The sequence below is a fragment of the Parasteatoda tepidariorum genome, chromosome 2 (genome assembly GCF_043381705.1).
Source record: "Parasteatoda tepidariorum isolate YZ-2023 chromosome 2, CAS_Ptep_4.0, whole genome shotgun sequence".
Lineage (NCBI taxonomy): Eukaryota > Metazoa > Arthropoda > Arachnida > Araneae > Theridiidae > Parasteatoda > Parasteatoda tepidariorum.
The window spans coordinates 31678233-31698371 of record NC_092205.1 but is presented as its reverse complement, the minus strand read 5'-3'; the positions used below and the strand labels follow the sequence as shown (position 1 = coordinate 31698371).

Genomic DNA, 20139 nt, shown 5'->3' with positions numbered 1-20139 from the left:
GCTCAGTTACAGCTGTGTATGTAACCTGTGCAGTCAGTTCTGTGTCTTTAAAATGTTCAAGTTTAGCAAATCGCCCGTTACGTATGAGGTACGGTCAGTGATGCGTTTTTAGTCGGCAAAAAACGTGTCTGCTGCATACGTTCACCGGCAGATTTCTGAAGATTACGAAGCTTCCTACTGTCCTGACGGGAAATTTCGCTATGACAATGACTCTCCACAGCTTAGTCCCGAGGTTTATTTTCTCTTTTGGCTGGGAAGTTTTAGACCACCCCTCAATACAGCCCATACCTAGCGTTAGGTGATTTCAATCTTCTCCGATGTTCCAAACATCATTTTAGCGGCAACTAGTACAACGTTAACGAAGACGTGAAAACGGAAGTGAAAATACCGCACACCCTCGGTCCCTACGCAGACTGATCCAAGTGGTCACCCACTCGCGCAAGTTACTATGAAGAGGGTATTCTTAATCTAGTTGTAAGGTATAATAAGTGTTTAAGCAAACTTGGCAACTATTTTGAAAAAAAAAGAAGAGAAACGCATGTAGAATTAGCATTTCCCTACTTTTGCTAAAGTTTTGCTCAAATAGGTTGCTGACAACTTTCGTTTAAACCAAAAAATAGTATTTAAAGTGCCGGCCAGATGACCGGGCGGTTAGCGCGCCTGACTGCGAAGTCAATGGCCGCGGGTTCGAATCCCGCTCTGGGCATGCATGTTTCTCTCTCTTGTGTTGTCCTCCATTGTGTGTGATGAGTGAATGTGGCTCACCCTATGAACGGGTTTGTGGCAGTGTGGCGTGGGCAATGTTACTCGCCTCCGTTACTTTGGTTCACAGGTGCCCACTCGGTAACGCGAAATGAGTAACAACTCTAAGGCGAAACAAATAAAGTTCAGTGCTTACCATTCGGGGAAAAAAAGTATTTAAAGCATTATTAATGAAGTTTACAATTTATTTTTCTAATCTAAGCTTTACTTAAAGTTCAATTTTCTTTTAGGTAAAAGACATGCTAACACTAACTATCCATATGTATAACAATTTTCAAATTATTGTTATAAAATTGTTTTAAACTCAAAGGTGTTTTCAAAAGTCATTATTTTATGAAAAATTAATAATTAAAAATATTCATGCCTAAAAGTGAAAAAAAAAAAAATTTCAGCAAATTTTTATGGTCACCTTTTCGCAATCATTTCATAAATTTTAAATTCAAAAAACAATTTTTCATCTTACAATAAAGTAGCTCCGCATTTAAAATATAAATTGAATCAATTACGCAGATTAAGAAATCGCTCTTTTTAACAATAGAAAATTAAAATTGCCATTTGTTGTGTTGAAATAAATTATTCCTCTACGTTGAGAATATGTTCAAAAATATCGCATAAATGATACTAAATATAGAATTTCTATCGCACATTTGATGAAAATTCAGAAATTCTTACTATTCAAACCTTACTATTAAAAATCTATATAACTATTGAAAAGTGAGTTTTATCGTTAATTGGACTTAGTTTAACTAAATCAGCTAATTTTACAAGAAATATGCACCCAAATACACACTGAAAAATCTCTAAAAGTGACGTAACAGATTTCTTTCTTTCTTTTTTTCTAAAAATAAACTTAGGAAATAATATAATAAATTAAATAGGTAAAGTTAATTTTGTCTGTTTTGAAGCAATTAAGTCGTAAACTATTAAAAACCATCTTAAATACGTCGCCAAGTTCTATTAATCATGTCATGATTTTAATGAGCTAAAACTAAAAAAATTTAAAGGTTTCTGCAGTTTACAAGTGTGTTTTAAGAAATCAATTTAATTGCTAAATAAGAACTCTAAAGAGAAATCGTTTAAAACATATTCATTTTAAAAAAAGATTCTTTCAACTATATTCATTATTGCGAATTAGACCAAATCGCAGCAATTCTTAGCAAAATTTTTACTTTTAACCTTAAAACCCGTTTTACTTTTTTCATCCATCCTGCGGCACGCACACAACCCATATATGTATATATCGAGAAAGATTCAAGTAAATGTTATTTGATTTTCAATCATCCTTTTTTTTCTTCTCAAAGTACTTTTAAAAGAATTTAAAGAAACAGCAAAATTTAAAAATTACTTTTTGATTGCAATTATACTTATGAAAAAGAATCTTTTGTACACCCTGTTTAATAATTATTTGAATGGAGTTATACTTATGAATTTTTAAAATAAGTTTTATTTTATTTTCAGATAAAACCTGGTATTTTTATGAACATAATTTGCTGCTTCATTCAATTGATAATGGTAAATTCATTAGGTGTAGCACTATTTAATCTAAAAGATCCGACGAACTGGTCAAACAGCACTCAGTTATTGTATCAAAATGAAAGTACTATAGTAAATTACAATAAAACTTCTTTTTAACTCAGAATTGTGTGCTTCTATAACTTAAGCAAAAACACTTCCTCAGTAGAACACTGGCATTAAGTTTTTAAAAAGTTATAAAATTTAAAAATAATTTATTAAAATATCTGAGTGACTAATTTTTATTATTGTAAAAATTTATTTACACAGTTTTACAGAAGTAATTACAGTAGTTTAATGAAAAGTAGTGCATGGAAAGCTCGTAAATAAACAGTAATAATATGATTTATAATACACCATATATTATGAATTATATTACTACTTCATTCATTATTTACTATGATATATTATTACTTAATTTATCTTTAAAATTTACACTTCTTGAAAACATATGTAGAAAAATAATTCATTACACAACCCAGGGGTGATTGTGTGCCCAAGTCGAAATTCCGGAAAATTTCTTGAGTTAAAAAAAAAAGTTTAAATAGGTTTTTCTCCTTTTTCTCAATATTTCTTAGTTTACTTAAAATATTTTTAAAATTTTACACATACCTATACCATTTACACATACCTATGATGACTTGGAGAAGTAATTAAAACATACAAATATGTCTTTCTTTCTTGAGTTTATGATTACAACAACTATTTATTGATAAAAAATGTATATTAATCATATGAATCATGAATATAAGCTTATAAAGTGTATCTCTGGCTCTCCCTTACAAACAAATAAAATAAACTGTGTTTTTAAGTTCCACCTTTGAAAATTTGATTTTCGGAAACTTCTGTGATCAATGATTTTTTTAAACGTCTGGACTTTCGATCTCCGGAAACTTCCGGATCACTGTTAGCGAAAAGTCTGGAAATCCGGATTTTTTCCGGAGCACAATCAGCCCTGACTACCTGATTTAAATCTAAATACTGTTAACTCCTGATAAAATGTTATTGAGTAACAAAGTTAAGTATCCACATCCAGGCTTACTACAATATTCACTCCTATAATAATTTTTTTTTTACTTTATAAAACTTTAATAAAGTATTTCAGATTAAAATTTTATTAAGTTAAAATTATTAGCTAAATATTTTTATTTCAATATAATTTTTTTTTAAATATTTGCATCAAAGTTAATTTTAAATTCAAATTAGATTTTCTTTTTGTTCACAAAACATTGCATTTACTTTTTCTCTTTTTTTCAACTTTTGCAATGAAAACAAATCGTTTCTTCCTCATAATAACAAGCCATAAAGAATATTTAATTATAATTAATAATTATAATTAAATAAAAAGTGTTTTAACATAAAATAATAATAGAAGGTGATCGTCTGTTGACAACTATCCACAAAATTAATTTTTTTAAAGTTTCCATAAACCAACTTAGCAGATAAGCCATAGTTTATATTCCATGTTAAAAATGCAAGACAAATAAAACATACGTGTTAAACTATAACATTTTAAGTAAATTACGAAATTAATTAAATTTTAATTTTTACTTTATTACTTGTAGCATTCATTATATACACAATTTAACTTGAAAAAAATTAACATAACATGATAAATAAAACAGAAAAGTTTATCACAAATTTTTCACAGCTAATGTGAAAATGTATAAAAAAATTCAGTTAAAACAAAAGCATGAACATAGTGCTTTCAACTTTTTTAAGTCAGACCCAGTACTTGTGGCAATGGATCATGGAAAATTTTGTATAATTATGCCAAGTCAGAACACTTGGTTAAAAGCATTCAATTATAAAAATACATAGAAAATAATAAGTAAAAATAATAACACAATACCAGTATTAAAATCTAGCATATATTGGTAAAATATAGTCATATATTAAGTAGCATGCCTGGAAAAACAATTTAGGCAAAGGTCAAATGTATTTTAGACAAAAAATTTGAGCTAGATACTGTGTTTAATATCTTAAGAACAAGAATTAAGTTTAGTGTGCCAAAGGTAAGTGACATTATCTACATTAAGTAAGAATAAGTATATCCAACAGTGCTATAAACTAAAACTGCCAAAGGAAAAAATCACTGGCGGACCTATATTTGCCTAAAAAAGACAAATCCACTGAGGACGGATTAGTTTTGGACAGACGAAAAGTTAATATTTTGTGGACGGAAATTTTTTTAACTGTTCCATTTTATAAAAAATATTTTTAAACATATCACGTATGTAGCATTGGTAAATTTTCAATGTGAAGAGCATTTGCAGAATCATAAATCAACTACAATAGTAATTTGTCTTTTAAATGCAAGTTCAAAATGAAATGCTTCTAGTTTATCACAAATTAAGGGCACTTTTTTTTCAATCATTAACAGTATTAGATAACATCATTAATAGATAAAGTTACATTATATTTTTTTAAAAAAAATTGTAATCAGCCACTGTCCACATCATCTGACTATGATCAAAATTATGTGACACTCCAACTACGGCCATTAAAAGATGAAGCCTTGAAAAATAAAGCTAGGTGCTTGGTTATCATTAAATTACATGTTTGTGCCTCACTTGTATAATACAATAAATTGTCATGGTTCTAACTAAAAACTACCCATTAAAATACAATAATTGAAGTGAACCTTTTTTTAACTAAGCATTAAGTACAGAGTCATACGAAAAGTTTGACAAGCAAGGCATTTTCCCTGGGCCTCTAATTTCTAAGAATTTTGAAGGTGGTTAATGTATGTGGTGGTGGAAGGTGGTTAATGTATGTGTCATGGGTTAGAGACCCCTTGCCATCAGGCTAACCGTGGGAGGTTCTCGTAGTCTTCCTCTCCATGTAAAGAAAATGCGGGTTAGTTCCATCTAAGTCCTCCCCAAAGGCAAATTTCTCCCTATACTTGATCCAGGAGTTCCCTTGTCTTTTGGATTAGGTTCCAAATTACAAGGCTACATAATTGAACATCAGTAGTCGTAAACCCAAAATTGGGCCGGCTGTTCAACGATGGCTATAAAATCAAATCATTATTCATAGATAATAACCTAAGCATAGTTCCCAGACAGTGGTCTCCACATTTTTACTCATAAGAATTAAAATCATAGAATTAGAAAAATAAGATACATTTAAATATTTTTTGATATATTTTGAAGTAATACTTCTAAAACGAAAATTCTTTATTTCTAACTTTCACCTTTCCCCGTATGATTTATTATTGATGAAGATTAAGCACTATTTTAAAATAAAAATAAGAATATTATAATGATAATAATAATAAAAAAATATCTAAAATGTTCATTCTCAAGAAAGAAATTTAGAAAAGAAAGTTACAAACTAGATCATAATAAATAGCCAAACATCTAACAGGATTATAAATGATTAATTTCCCTAAAAGTCCTACAGAAAAAAAAAATTTATAAATAAATAAATTTTTGAAAGGCTACATTTTGATCAGGACCTCACAAAATCTGACAGGCACTTTGATTTTTTAGCTCATTAGTTTTCCTCAATTCATGAATTAATTTTTAAAAATTCTAATTGAAATTTTGTTTACTACATTAAATACATTTGAATAAAGCAACAAGCAGTAGTTATATCTGCTAACTTGATTGTTGGCAGGTGATTATGAATAATTATGTATAACTTTGTGACGCGATAGCCCATAGAGGGTCGAAAGTCTACTGTGCCCATATCAGTTTTATATCAGTAGACTTAGGACTCTGGGGTACAGGAGTAGATGTTCCAGTTGGGTGGTCAACTGAACGCGAAGATCCGAGTGTTTAGTTCCCAAGTATGCTTGGTACTCGTTTTCAACCCACTGATGGGATGAAAGGCTGGAATAATGTATACATAAAGTTTAAATAATTTGTTTGCTACATAATAGATGTAATAAGAAGTATAAATCTCTCCAGATTTAGCACTATTTCCATCACAGTTATTGCAAAATAAATTTAGAAAATAGCAATAACAAAAATACGAAACAATCATAAATATACAATATATATATCATAACCCAAATTTCTTATGCACATTGAAAGATTTCTTTGACAAACATCAGAATCGTAGCCATATTTCAAATATAAAAGGGTCAGTTTTTGTATTTACTAAAAAATTAATATAATACTGTCAGAATACAGGGAAACCAGAGAAGAATAGCAGTTATGTATAGAAAAATATTTTAAATATAAGGAAAAGTCTTAATATGAAATGATGTAAAATATTCACTACCACAACCTGCAGGGTTGGGTTTTTGACGTCAAAAAGTGGTTTTTGACATGACAAGGGTATAATACTGGTTTAAACCGTCAAAAATGTCAAAAACTGAAGTTTGCCAAGAAAATATATAAACTTCAAAACTACCAACAGTTGCCATGCATTATATTGAAATTTAATTATACTATAGGTAATCAGCAGGTTTTAAAATATTTTTTAATTAAAATTAAGGTAAAATAACAGATTTAAAATCTCAGAAATTTATATTCAAATGCATGTGCAGAAAAATTTTGCACAAAAATTGTTTAAATATTTATATTTAAAAAAAAAATTTTTTTTTTGATACTTAAGAAAATTAAAAGTTTATTACTATGCATTTTTGACATATAAGGAACATATAACTAATATTTATAAGGAACTTACAAGTTATGTTGTATAAATACAAACTTGATACAAGTGTATGAAAAAAAATTTTAATGTTATACCGAATATCTTTATTATCCAGTATGTTAATTTGAATTTAAAAGTAGTTATATTTATGAATAATGATAAATATAATTCATATTGTTTATTATATTTATTTATAATTATTACACTTATCATTTTAAAACAATTTTTATCTCTTAATTTTTTTTTCTCCACTTGTATTAAGAATACAAATAATGCATATCTTGAAAGCAAGAAGTAATTATTCAACAGCTGAATATTTAGATATTCAACAAAACTATATAGTATTCAGCAAAATGAAATTCACAAGTATTTGGATAAACTAAATTTTCAGCATAGTAAATGAATAGGCTGAATATACTGTAAATCGACACTAACTACTCTGTGTATTTAACAGAAAGCACTTAAATTTGTATTGTCTTATGTTAAAAAGATTATTAAGAAGATTTAAAAGAATATTAAAAAGATTTTTCTTTAAAAGAAGATGTCTAATGTACAAAACTGCTAATGTTTATCTTTAAAAATGTCTAATTTTTAGTATAATCTATACTATACACTAAATTTGGTTATAAATAAATTTCTTAATAATATCACTGCAAATTTTCAATAACACATGAAAATGAATACATAATATTACAAAAGATGTAAGTTTTCAAAAGTACAAGATTTTGGTTACTATTCAAAATATAAGTGTTTCTTCAAAATTTTAAATTTATTTTTTCTAGAACATTTAGAAACACTATCCTTTATAAAAAATATATAAATTTTATGTATTAATTAAATTTCAGATATGAATATAGGTTTTTGACATTTTTGACAGTGAGGTTTTTGACGTGACGGTTTAAACTATGGTTTAAACTGTCAAAAACTGTCACATGTCAAAAACCTGCCAACCCTGACAACCTGGCATTTATACTATCTCACTAGGATTAAGGTGACAGTTTTCATTAATTAAATTATCCTCAGTTTTATCCATCTATACATGAAACCTTATATTAGAGGTTCTCCAACTGAAGAATTAAACAAGATGGCCCAATTATGTGCCTTCTGCAAAACCTTGAAGATACTAACTTTTTCTTCTGGGAATTTATTAAGTGAGTATAATGAAACAATTACTGATACCAGTCACACACAATTAAAATCATAATTTCAAGGAAGCTTTAAAAAATATAGGTCGAGATAAGACTATAGTTCAAATGTCAGATCAAGCAAATTTATATTCACAAGTGATTATTAGTTTACATGATACAAATTTGCAATATTGGTATTCTTTTTTGATGACCATGTACTAGTCAATATTAATAACTTGGTTGAAGAACTGACTCATAGAAAAGTAAACAATAAAATATTGCATTTTCCCCCCCTTCTTATTTTCTTTTAAAGAAAAACAATGAGCCAGAATATTCTTAACAAGCAGGCTTACAACGGAAACTTAATAGTGTTTTGCAAAGCTTTTTGTCCATGAAAAAAAAAAAAACCCAGTTAGAATGTTTTAAAATTTAAGCAAAGTTTTAAATTTAAATTATTATATATACTCTCAAACAATAAATGATTATTAGCTTAAGGAATAAAAAGCTTAAAAACAATTTCATTTCTTTTTTTTTTTTTTTTTTTATCATCAGTTTAGCAGGATTTTTTCTAGACGAAAACAAGGAATAATTTTCCATTTTTACATATCTTTTAGGAGCCTTAACATTTTGAAACTGGAGAAACTTTTCAAATATTAAAAAATTAGACAAAAAGCATTTACATTATTAAAAAACTAGCTTTTCTTCATGTTGACATTTTGCTCCATTTTCATAATTAGCACACAGGATAGACAAAACTCAAATAGTCATAAACTATTAAAAAAAAACCGCAGCAATAAAAATAGCATATTACATGCTAAAAAGCGTTATCTCACATGATGGCAGAGCCTTTGAAAATCAATCTTAAAAAATATAACAATCAATGTAATAAAGACAAATTGAATTTGTAGAAACTTTGGTGCTTATTATGTATTAAATCATTTACTCTAACATTGATGCTTTTTCATAATACTACGCAATAGGTGCTACCAATAAATCATCAACAAATTACTTTTCAGCAACAGTTGTTTCATTGCTATCTTGTGACATTTTAGCATTTAATTGGGAGGAAACATCAGCAAATAGAGTATCCCAAGTCCATGGTATTTCATCCTCTTTTTTAACAACATGTTCAGGCAACAATCTTTTGGTTAGAAGGGTCAGATCTATCCCATCTAAAGCCTGAAATGCAGCATGTTTTGACAAATCACTATCCAATTCCTGATAAGTAGCGATTCTGCTGACAGCTAAGTTAGGCGCTTTAGCAATATCTGCTGACAATTCTTCATCCTTCATTGTATCAAGATCAGGAATTACGGGTATTTCAGCTGTCATGGGACTTGTGTCAGTCATAATCTCTTTCTTTGGAGAAGTTTGGGTAAAATGCTTGGATCCCCTACGAAGCCAGCTTTTTTTGCCAGGCGTGTCTTCACCCCATCCAGCAGTTTTTCTTGCTCGAGGAGGTGCTACAGGAATAGCAGAAGAATTAGAAAACTCAGGAGAAAAGTCTGACATAAAATCAAGCCCCATTTCTTGTTTTCTTTCACCTCTACCAGTAGGTTTTCTGATGGGAGAATCTGGAAAATCTAAATCATCACCGAACTCATCTATTTTCGAATTTTTCCTACTGTCTTGAGACTTATCATCCTTTTTACGACCTTTCAGAGAAAAAAGCATCCTAAAAACTTTAAATTTGTTAATGTACTCTTAGAAGTATCAATTTGACAGCAACGTTTTGTTTATTTACAGAATTGATACTTTAAAAAAATTTAACCAGGATATGCATCAAAAATTTGAATCCGTTGCCGGTCGGAAAATATTATAGAAATATATAAACGCAATAAACTCAATGTTCGAGTTTCTGTGCTCTTTCTCATTCATCTTTTTCACAGACACACCTTTTTTATGACAAAAATTCGTTGCCAAATATTTTTTTAATTTAATAAAAAAAAACTCTAGAAAATGCTTCAGTTCTGAACTGCTTGAATGGATCCAGTTTAATTTTCTTCCATTATACAATTTGAAATGTAAATAATACGAACGAACACTTGAAATATCATATTTAGGCCACCGCGGATATTCTCATATTTTTATGAAATTTTTTATTTGATTATAAGATATGGCAATAAATTTTGCTCCGCATGATATTTATTTATTTATTAGTGAAAATGAAAATGACTCACAAATTATCATGTCTGATGATTTAATATCATTTTCACACATGATAGTCAATCTATATTATTAGATATCGAAGAAAATGCTGACTTTTTGTGATTAGACTTTACTGTTCTTCAGTACCGATTTTGTTAAATACTCTTAAAATGTTCCGTCGTCTTCTTACAAATGAGGAAGATGAGAAAAATTCATCTCTTGATGATGAGTTTGACGATACAAGTGTTTCAGAAATCGTTCAAGGTAAACTTTCTTTCAACGATGGGGAAGATTCCGGGTCATCTGTTGAAAAATACAGTAAGTATCTTAAAAATTCTAATTATATGTAAAAATGTCAATATACTCATTTGACGCACACTAACTTACTTCTTATGCAAGCTGTTATACAGGTTAAGCAGTGTAAGTCAAAAAGATAAATAGGTAAACCATATAATTAAAACCTATATATTTTTTATGTAAATAGGATCATGGTCATCTATATCTGGCTCACAGCTATCCGGACTTTCTCCAAGAAAATCTTCTCAACGTGTTATGTTTGAAATAGTTTCTGCTAAAACAAATTCTGATGCTAAGAAAAAATATGTGGTAATTATTATGCATTTGTTGTTGCTTTTCAATTTTGATGAAAAAATTGATATGGTTTAAAAAATAATTAATTAAATTCTTTTTTTAAACCAGTTTGACCTATGTTCACATTCTTGCTACTCATATTTCAATGAAAACAGACTAAAGATGTTTCTGGTCCTTAATGTTTTAGAAGTTATGCCCTCGTGTTATCTAAATTGTTTCTAAAAATGTCCTTTGCTCGATATGTTTTGCTGTATCTCTTTTAATTTTCATGTTAATGTTAAGAAGGATTTTCCTACAAACTAATGTTCATTAATAGAAGTTTGCAACTAAGGTCTAACACATTAAAATACTTATAAGATTGGTATTTATGGCAACAACTTTACTATCAAAATATTTGTTAGTGGTTATTTTTTCAATGTTATTTTAGGCTGTAAATTATCTATGGTCTGTTGTTCTAGAAATGGTAAAGTTCGAATGAATCACTTTAAATTATTACCAGTGGTCTCCCAAAATAACATTATCTAATTTTGCTTGTGCAATTGTAATGAATTGACATATTTCATTTTAATTTTGACCATTGCACCATTGTAGTATTTCATTCAAATTCACTTTTTATCAATTATTTTGATATAAACTCTTAGGGAAGAGTAATGTAATTGTGTACCAATTAGTAATATATTTTAGCTACTGGTCTGTGGACCACTGGTTAATTTTTCATGCCTGTTGCTTCTAGATTTTAAAAGAAAATGAAATATTCTGATTTATGCACCAAAGAACTGTAAAAAGTGTGGTTTTTTTGCAGAAAAAAAATTTGTGTTTTATTAGGTTTTCATCATTTTTTAAAATTCTTTATAGTATTATAGTAAATCTTGTAATTAATAAATACGATTAAATTTAATTTACTGGTGCCAATTTAGTTACATTATAAAAGTATCATTTGAAACTCTATGTAACAAGACTCATAGGTCTGGGAAAATAGTATTTTAAATATATTTTTATAAATAAGTTTTTTTTCCCTTTTCATTGAATTGTAATTATAAAAATTTTATATATTGTATCTTATTATAACTACAGTTTCAATTATTATACCAATTAATGTTTCAAATCTTTGTGAGAATACATAATAAAATATAGAAAAATGTATATAGAAAATATGGAAATGTAAATATATCAATGTTTGGAGTCTGTATTTCATTCTATTTTAAACTTAATATCTAGAACGGCTTTGTTAATAATAAATATTATTAAAATCAAACTTGGTCTTTTTTTAGGTTTTTTTTTAAACCCAAATGAGTTTTTTTTTTTTTTTCATGGGATCAAATGAAAATAGCTGTGATCCACCATAACATTTATTTTTTATTTAATGTCCAATTATTAAATCCAAACATTCCAAATTACAAATTACAGTAAACAATTGAACAATCAATAGTTATTACAATCCAAGTATTCAAATTTACGAAACACTTTTTTTAAAAATAAAAAAATGAGTAAGTAAAATTGTATGTAAAAGATCTTAATGAACATTAATTTTTTAATCAATCTCAGATTTTCATTCTTATTATATGTTTTTTGAAATTTTATTTTGGCTATGATTTTAGAACAATATACATTAAAGAAGATTTAAATTTTTTTATTAAAAAATTTAATTATTGTAAAAGGAATGAGTTTTATTCTCATTTTTATATATTTAAATGCTAGTACGGAATCATATTTTCCAGTCATGTACATATTTTCATTGTGGTTACCTCACTATCTTAGGAGTTAAAAATGCAAATATGTTGGAAAAAAAAGTTGGTTTATTCATTTATTGAGAAAAGTAAATATTTTTTTTGTCTAATTTCAAAACTTCAAATATTGTCTGCATAAATATTTAAGCTTATTTGGGTTAATCCTTTAAATTATTAAGTTAGTATGTGAAATCTTATTATGTGAAAATACAAGTATTACATCAAAAGCTATTGATGTGTTTGCTTTTTTATTTTGTGATCTGTAAATGTAGATGTGTATGAAATTCTTTAAATTCAATATTTTCCAAACAACATTTTATCATTGCTATTTTTATCTACTTTATTTTTAATCGTAATCCATGCAGGCATTCGATTATAATAAAATAATATATTATATTCTGAAATTAGCTAAATCGCTGTCTTGTTACAGTTAAATTTTACTGTATGGAATGTAACAAATATTGGGTGTTTTTAATTACCTATAAATATTTTTCTTTCTAGAGTTACACTGTTTTGATAAAACGAGGTCCTGGACTTGAAACTCAACCTGGAGTCCTTGAGCGGAGATACTCTGATTTTTTAAATTTATATCAAACTTTTAAAAAAAGATACCCATCATTATTGAGTGATTTTCCATTTCCCAAAAAAGCTTTATTAGGAAACTTTACTGCAGATATAATCACAGAAAGAAGTGTCGCCTTTCAACATTTTTTAGCCTTCTCCTATTCAGTCAGAGAGTTGCGCCAGTCTTTAGAACTAGCTGAATTCTTATACAATAGGGAAATACAGGAAGCCCACAATATGATGAAATTAGGACAGTTTGAGGATTCTTCCGTTCTCCTTGAAAATGTTTATTTTGTGCAAGAAAAGATACTAGAAGAAGGACATTTTTCAACCTACTATACATTATGCGTACTGATTGCTTGTCTCAATGCGGTTGACAATGTAGCAGAGGCACAAAAGTATGCTGAAATCGCGTTATCAATTGCACCTAGTTATGAACAGAATGAACTTACAGTGCCTCTGTTGATTTTGGCTATTCGACTGTGGTGGGCAGTGGGTAAAGACAAGAAGTTATTAGAGAAACAACTTCAAGAATTAAAAAAATCTGGTATTAACACTGAAAAGCAGCCAACTCTACTTGAACTTGTATTACATCGAGAATGCCCTCTAAAACTCTCGTAAGAATGAAATATGCAATCTATAAATATTGAACAAATAACTTTTACCATTTGTCACTTCGAAATGCCTTTCATTTTATTTATTTACTAAACATTTTAGCTATTCTTACATAATTAGTTGTATTATTTGTAAATATTTAAAAAAAAATTATTTACAAAAAAGATCTGAAACTTTGTTTTATCATTGAGTGTACATTTGTTTCACTAATTTATTAACCATGTCTTGTCTGACTAATTTTTTTATAGTGCCCTATTCAGTTATATTTGTATAGCTCAGAAATCAATGAAGTGTTTTGGGTGAGTTACTCTAATTTGCTTTAAAATACCTTGTATAAAATTGTATTAAAATTTGTTAACACCACTACATAACATAAACGCATCTGTTCGCAGTAATTTAATTGAATATGACCTAATAAGGATATGCTTTTTTGCAAGCTGTTTTAAAGCAAATACCTAATATGTGTAATCCAAAATATGTGAATTAAGGGGTCTAGAGGGTTTTTCCCATCATAATTTTAAATTTTTTGAAGAAAAGAAAATCTATGTTATTTTGAGCTATTTTTCACCAAATATAAGAAATGAGATAATGCTCAAAATTCTTCCCAAGTTATGATAAAAATACAAGTTATATTAAAAACACTGAGATACCTATTTCTTAATAGTAATCATATGTAAATTCATGATTTTCGTTTAAAGTTTTTTATTCTAAGTTTAGTCTTTAATTTTGTAAATTCTACTTTTTTCACCTGGTGTGCAAGATAACTAAGACTTCTAGTAAACCTTTCAAGTAATTTGTTTCAGTTGCTTAAAATCATACTAGCTCTTGAATGTTGTTAAATATTGTATATATTTTTGGGATCAAACTAAATTTTTCTTATAAAATCTTAACAAAATACTTTTCTTTTATTTTAAAATTTTTTTTTACATATTTCTATTTCTTAAAACTAATATGGTTTTTCTAAATAATATATTTGGCTGCTTATTAAAAGTTGCTTTATTTTCATGACTTTTATCGTGCGACACAGATGTCATAGTATCTCCTTTTTTCCTTCATATTTTGGCTCTAAAGAAAGTTAAATTATGAAAGTTCTTTATTTTATTTCTCAAAAATGTTTGCATTTAAATAATGTTTGTACTTATGTTAAACTTTTGTAAAAAATTCAGAATTTTTAGTTAAATATGAGCTATGTTATAGGAAGTAAAAGAAAAGTTATACATTGATGATTTCTGAATATATATTTTTGGTAATATATTTCAGATTTGGATACATTATTTTCAAAATATCTAGACCCCTAAACACCATTGGTTTCCGAGCCAGACATATGTATCGCTTGCCATTCAGTGAGGTTTTCTGTACATTGTTGTGTATGAAATTTTTGACAAACTTTTTTTGTGCCATGCATATTTAAAATGTATGTATAATATTTATGATACCAAGAACAGCTAGTTCATTTATTTAGATTGTAGATTCGACCCTTATTAACTAGTCTTAGCCAAAACATAGTAATATATTATTAAATATTCATTTTACTTGTTTAATTAGATTTTAGGGATGCTGCCACTTGTTTTCCCTAGCTATAATTGAAACCCATTTCTGTGATTCTTTAAAAAGTGCAAGAATTATTTGCACGAGTGAGACCTATATTTTTTAGATTTCTGCTATAACTAAGATCTTAACTCTTTTTAGTTGTGCTGTCTATTTCCTAAACTTTTATTGAATTTTGTGATTGTTGAATAATTTTACTGTCTTTTTATGTGTATAATTTTATTTCTCTTTTTTTTTAAAAAAAAAGAAAAAAGTTAATGGCCTGAAGAGGAAACACTGTAACCAAAGATAAACCATCTATCATGAAGAAACATATTTTACAAGCTTGCAGCTACTAATTCTTGCTAAATGCAATCATAAAATTAAAGAAAGAATGAAATAATTTTGGTCTTTTGCTTTCTTTATAATGAAAAGATTTTAATGGCATGCCAAACTTTGTTGCATTTACTAAAGATAATAATTTAGTTTGTCAAAGAATTTTTTTGATTAAATGAAAAATTCAATAAAATGTGTTGTTGATCAAAAGTTATATGGGCTACATAGTCTTTCTTAATTTTATATAAAAAAAAAAAACAAACATGACATCAAATAAGCTATTACAAACTGCCTTTCCTGTGCTAATTAGCTTAATTTGCTAACCACAAAATATATTATTATTCTAACATTTATTCTCTGTGTTTATTCGCAGAATTTGTGTATTGTTATTCTAACCTACACTGAGTAAATTCTGTGCATGTTAGAATATTATTTTACTGTACGATTAAAAATAATCACTAAACAAAAATTTTCCAAACGATTTTTTGAAATATTTCGAGATTTTTACGAGATTTATTTTTTTAAATATTTCGAGATTAAGAGAACTCATTTTAGAAATTACTTTATTGTAAAATTACTATAACAAAGTGTTTACTGAAATAAAGTTCTGAGTTGCTTCATTTTCTCACAACATCATGCAGTATTTTCATATTTAGTTTATTATAACAATGAATATAATATATTTAACATATAAAGAATGTTATTGTTTGTAAATGTAGTAATATGAAAATACTTTTATTTTAATTAAAAAATGAAAATGTATGTATTTATTTTAAATGTTGTGTGCAGTCAATATTTTTTTTTTTGACATTTGAATTGTTTAAAAAAAAAATTCAGTTAATCGTTACTTGGAAACTTCAATGAAAATTTAATTTTTCATTTCATGATTTATAACAGAAGATTTATATGTATTTAAGTACAAATATTGTAAACTTGTTAGTATTATACAAAATTATAAATTTTTTCCATTTATTATTTTTATTTTAACATTTAAAACTGTGATTAGTAGGATATATGTATTGTAATTAACTAATAATTTCTCTTTGTTGCATCTTTTTAAATTTGCATTTAAAATGTTTTTTGTAATACAATGGAATAGTTAAGTATTTTACTGAAAATCTGATAACACATTTCAAATTGTATAATAATAAATAGTAATAATTTTTAACAAACAAGTATGTTTTGAGAACTTCAAATTTTATTTATTCCAATTGTTAGAAATATGAAAATTTGGCACTTGTTGATTTTAAACTCTTAATACTTCAATTATTTCTCAAATTATTTTCATTCCAATTATATTTTGCCAATTTTTTTTTATTATTAATTTTATTTTTATAACATCTCTATTACCTTAAAAGAGATATTTATATTACATAAATCTGAACATTTTAATCAATTGTTTTATTGTTGTAGCTTAAAATATTCCACCACAATGAACACACAAAAAGTATGGCTTAGTATTTTTCATAGAGAGCAGATGAGTGGTACCATTCGCTGATGTGCCAATTGAATTAATATTTAAAAATAATTATCAACTAAAATTTGTTTTTCTTTCTTCGTTAATAGATCATTTTATATTATATTTTTATAACAAACTTGCTGAAAATCTTTTAAATATTCAAGAATTTTTTTTTTTTTTTAGATAAAGCCTATTTATTTATTTTTATATTAAAAAAATGCTTTATATTATATTGTCCTTTATATATACATAGATATATATAAATTCTCCTCAATTTGGCATCTTATGGATTCCAGTGAAATACATTGCAGCCAAATAAAAAAAAATTCACAAGTTTTGTTAGACAAGAAGACGAATAAATGTGGTTAAAATAATATAAACTAAACACAGGTAACATTAACGTGTGAAAAAACAAGGCTTATATGTTGCTATATCTGTTTTATTTTCAATCTTAAAGTTTACATTGTTCAAATTTATGAGAGTTGTGTTAATTTTTTGCAGGGTTATTTCTTAATAAACTATTGTTTTCTGATTTCTTAAATATTTAGAATGCTATCGAGTTAAAGGTTGAATGATCTTAAAAAGAGATAGGGACATTGAGTGAAAACTTTAATCCTAATCTCAATAATAAAAGTTTTTAAAATGTTGAGCCCGCTTTGTAAATAAACATTACTAAAATGTTTCATTGGAAGTTAAAAATCATATATTAAAAGAATCTTCTTTTTTGTACAAAATTTAATTAGATCTCTTGTATGTGATAACATAATTTTGAATATTTATATTGGTTAAAATTAAGTGATTTAGGCTCTTAAAAATTGTCCTCGAGTTAAAAATTTTTTAAATTTCTAAGCCCTTGCAGCTAGGACAACGATAACAAAAATATATTTCCTATAGATTAAAATGTTCAAAACAAACTTAGCTCCCCACAGTGAGGTACAGCTACAAGAGATTCTTCTGATTCTGACTTTTATCAGATTTTCTAAACCTTAGAAAACTTTTAGTATTTCTACATTATTTTGTTGTTTTGCTTTACTATATTTTATTCTCTTTAATTATCATTTATGAATAAAATTAAATTTCTAGAACTGACAATATACACATATAGTAAAAAAATAATAATATTAATAATTTAAATGTTTTCTATTGGTGCAAAATAGTTCTACTTGCTCTTTTATTTATTTTTTCAGGGTTTGAGTTGATAAGTATTTTCTGATTTTAAGTTCTTAACCCACATTCACACCTGAGTTACTCAATACAGTTGACAGATACTTCGTAAATCACAAATAACCTGTGTAACCATTATGAATTTTATTTCAGCAAAATATTGTGCAAGGCTCCATTATGAACTTAGTGCATTTTGATAATTCATTAAATAACTGGTATGTTTTAGATAAATACATACAAAGAGAAAAACAAGCTTCAAGTTTAGGTGTTTACGATTTTAATCCCTAGATAAATTCCATTAATTAAATAATTCTGACCTAGATTTAACTTCCATTAAAATATACACTACTCATAACAGGTAATAAATAAAAACTACAAAATTGTGTATTTAAGTTTTGTTGACTAATTTGTTTTAAAAGAATATGTTATCATCCCTATTGAAATTAATATCTAAAGTTAAAGGTGTCTGACAACAAAAATTTACTTTTAAAAGTACTCTTTATGTCATTGATAAAGGAGTCAAGGTAAAGTTTTAGAGTAAATTCACAGTTTTTGATTATTAGAATTAAATAAATTACTCAAAATTAGTTAGTAAATTAGCTAATTATAACTGTTTTATAAACTGAATTTTATGACACGAGTTGTTGCAAAATTAGTGATGGATAAAGTTACATCTAGTTTTGGTCATTAAATATATGTAACTCAAAGTACTATTCTGTATTTGGTTAAATCAATAAAATTATTTATTGTAATGTATTTGTTTGGTTTTCTCAACTTTTTTTAAAAAAAACTTTGTGTTTCTATTATTCTTTCCTCTAACATAGTAGTTGTACTGATCAATCTATTTTTTGATTTTGCACTCTTTAGTCTGCTACTCTCTACTGCAGTTTAACAAACTATGTGAAAAACTAAAAGTGCTCAAATTACACAGAACATTGGTTTGTTTGAAAAATGAAAGCAGAGTTTGCTGATTTAAATTTCTGTTAAAATCACGATTTAAACCTATTGAATTTTTTTTTTTTAAATCTCCAGATTTAAATAAAAGTAATCCTTTTTTCTAATTAGTAATGATTTTTGAGTAAAATTTAATAGAATTTAAAATTATTTATGTAAAACAAAATCTGTATCAATAAGTTTACATATTTTTTGAGGAAAAGGATGCTATTTTTAAAGTTCAGTAGTAGAATTCCTGCTTTCCAAGAATTTTATTCAAGTTAAATCAAATGTGTACTTTACATTTATTATTATTTTAATCTTATTCATTTTTCTTACACATTTTTTCCTATGCAAGAACTCCTAACTTCGATTGATCCACACTTCTGAAGGAAAAATTATATAAATATGAAAATCAACAGAGCTAAGAAAAAAATTCTAGTAATTTCATAACATTAAAAATGATTTTCAGAGCTAGGGTGTATGATCTGTGACTTTTTTTCTGTTCTGTGTGAGGAAAATGTTTTTCAAACATTTCTCTTGGAATAGTGTAAGAGATATTAGAAATTATAGTTTTTATGAAGCAACATTTAAAAAAAAAACTGTCTCTTATTTCCGCCTAGGTGAGATATTCATTTATAATTTTCTGATGGTTTAGAAAGAATACACTCAACTTAAATTGGGGAATGAATGCCTTAGTATATAAAAGTAAATTTTTTTAAGTATTTTTAGAAAATGTTAATTACACTATCATTATACCATATAAAGAGTAACTATAACTATATATATCTTCGAAGTCTTCATTTTTCATACTTTTTCTGCAGAAGCCCGTGCAAATGAGGCCTTGGGCTAATCACCCTTTCCTCGTAAAAAATTCCTGATTATAGAAACCTAAAGCTTAGACAGACCTATCCTAACATGGAGAGGAAAGGTGACCAGCGGGATGGACGATGATGTCCAAAGGGAGATTTTGTGTAAAAGACCCAGTGGACTGGCACAAGAGGATAAGGGCCTTATGTGCCACCGGGCACGAAGTAGGATAAGTAAGTAAGTAATTCTGATGATTTCA

At 27.0% G+C, this 20139-nt stretch overlaps 3 protein-coding genes across 4 annotated transcripts in view; 2 read left to right on the top strand and 1 right to left on the bottom strand.

Moving 5' to 3' along the window:
• The window catches only part of LOC107439515 (Na(+)/citrate cotransporter), a 30577-nt gene extending 28179 nt beyond the window's left edge, over nucleotides 1–2398 (top strand). For both annotated transcript variants that reach the window (XM_071177427.1, XM_016052147.3), the window contains exon 12: nucleotides 2221–2398. In XM_071177427.1, the coding sequence (XP_071033528.1) occupies nucleotides 2221–2394 (174 nt within the window). In that variant the 3' untranslated portion in view covers nucleotides 2395–2398. The remainder of the gene's footprint in view (nucleotides 1–2220) is intronic.
• Nucleotides 2399–3807: 1409 nt separating this feature from the next.
• LOC107439514 (intraflagellar transport 43) lies at nucleotides 3808–9903 on the bottom strand. The gene is made up of 2 exons (XM_016052146.3): nucleotides 7840–9903; nucleotides 3808–6510 (listed from the first exon to the last, which is right to left on the bottom strand). Exon 1 carries the CDS (start codon nucleotides 9678–9680, stop codon nucleotides 9012–9014), a length of 669 nt encoding a protein of 222 aa, XP_015907632.1. The 5' UTR covers nucleotides 9681–9903; the 3' UTR covers nucleotides 3808–6510; nucleotides 7840–9011.
• A 234-nt stretch (nucleotides 9904–10137) lies between these two features.
• On the top strand, nucleotides 10138–18893 carry LOC107439513 (Sorting nexin 21). The gene is made up of 3 exons (XM_016052145.4): nucleotides 10138–10472; nucleotides 10639–10760; nucleotides 12974–18893. Exons 1-3 carry the CDS (start codon nucleotides 10325–10327, stop codon nucleotides 13655–13657), a joined length of 954 nt encoding a protein of 317 aa, XP_015907631.1. The 5' UTR covers nucleotides 10138–10324; the 3' UTR covers nucleotides 13658–18893.
• Nucleotides 18894–20139: the final 1246 nt, after the last annotated feature.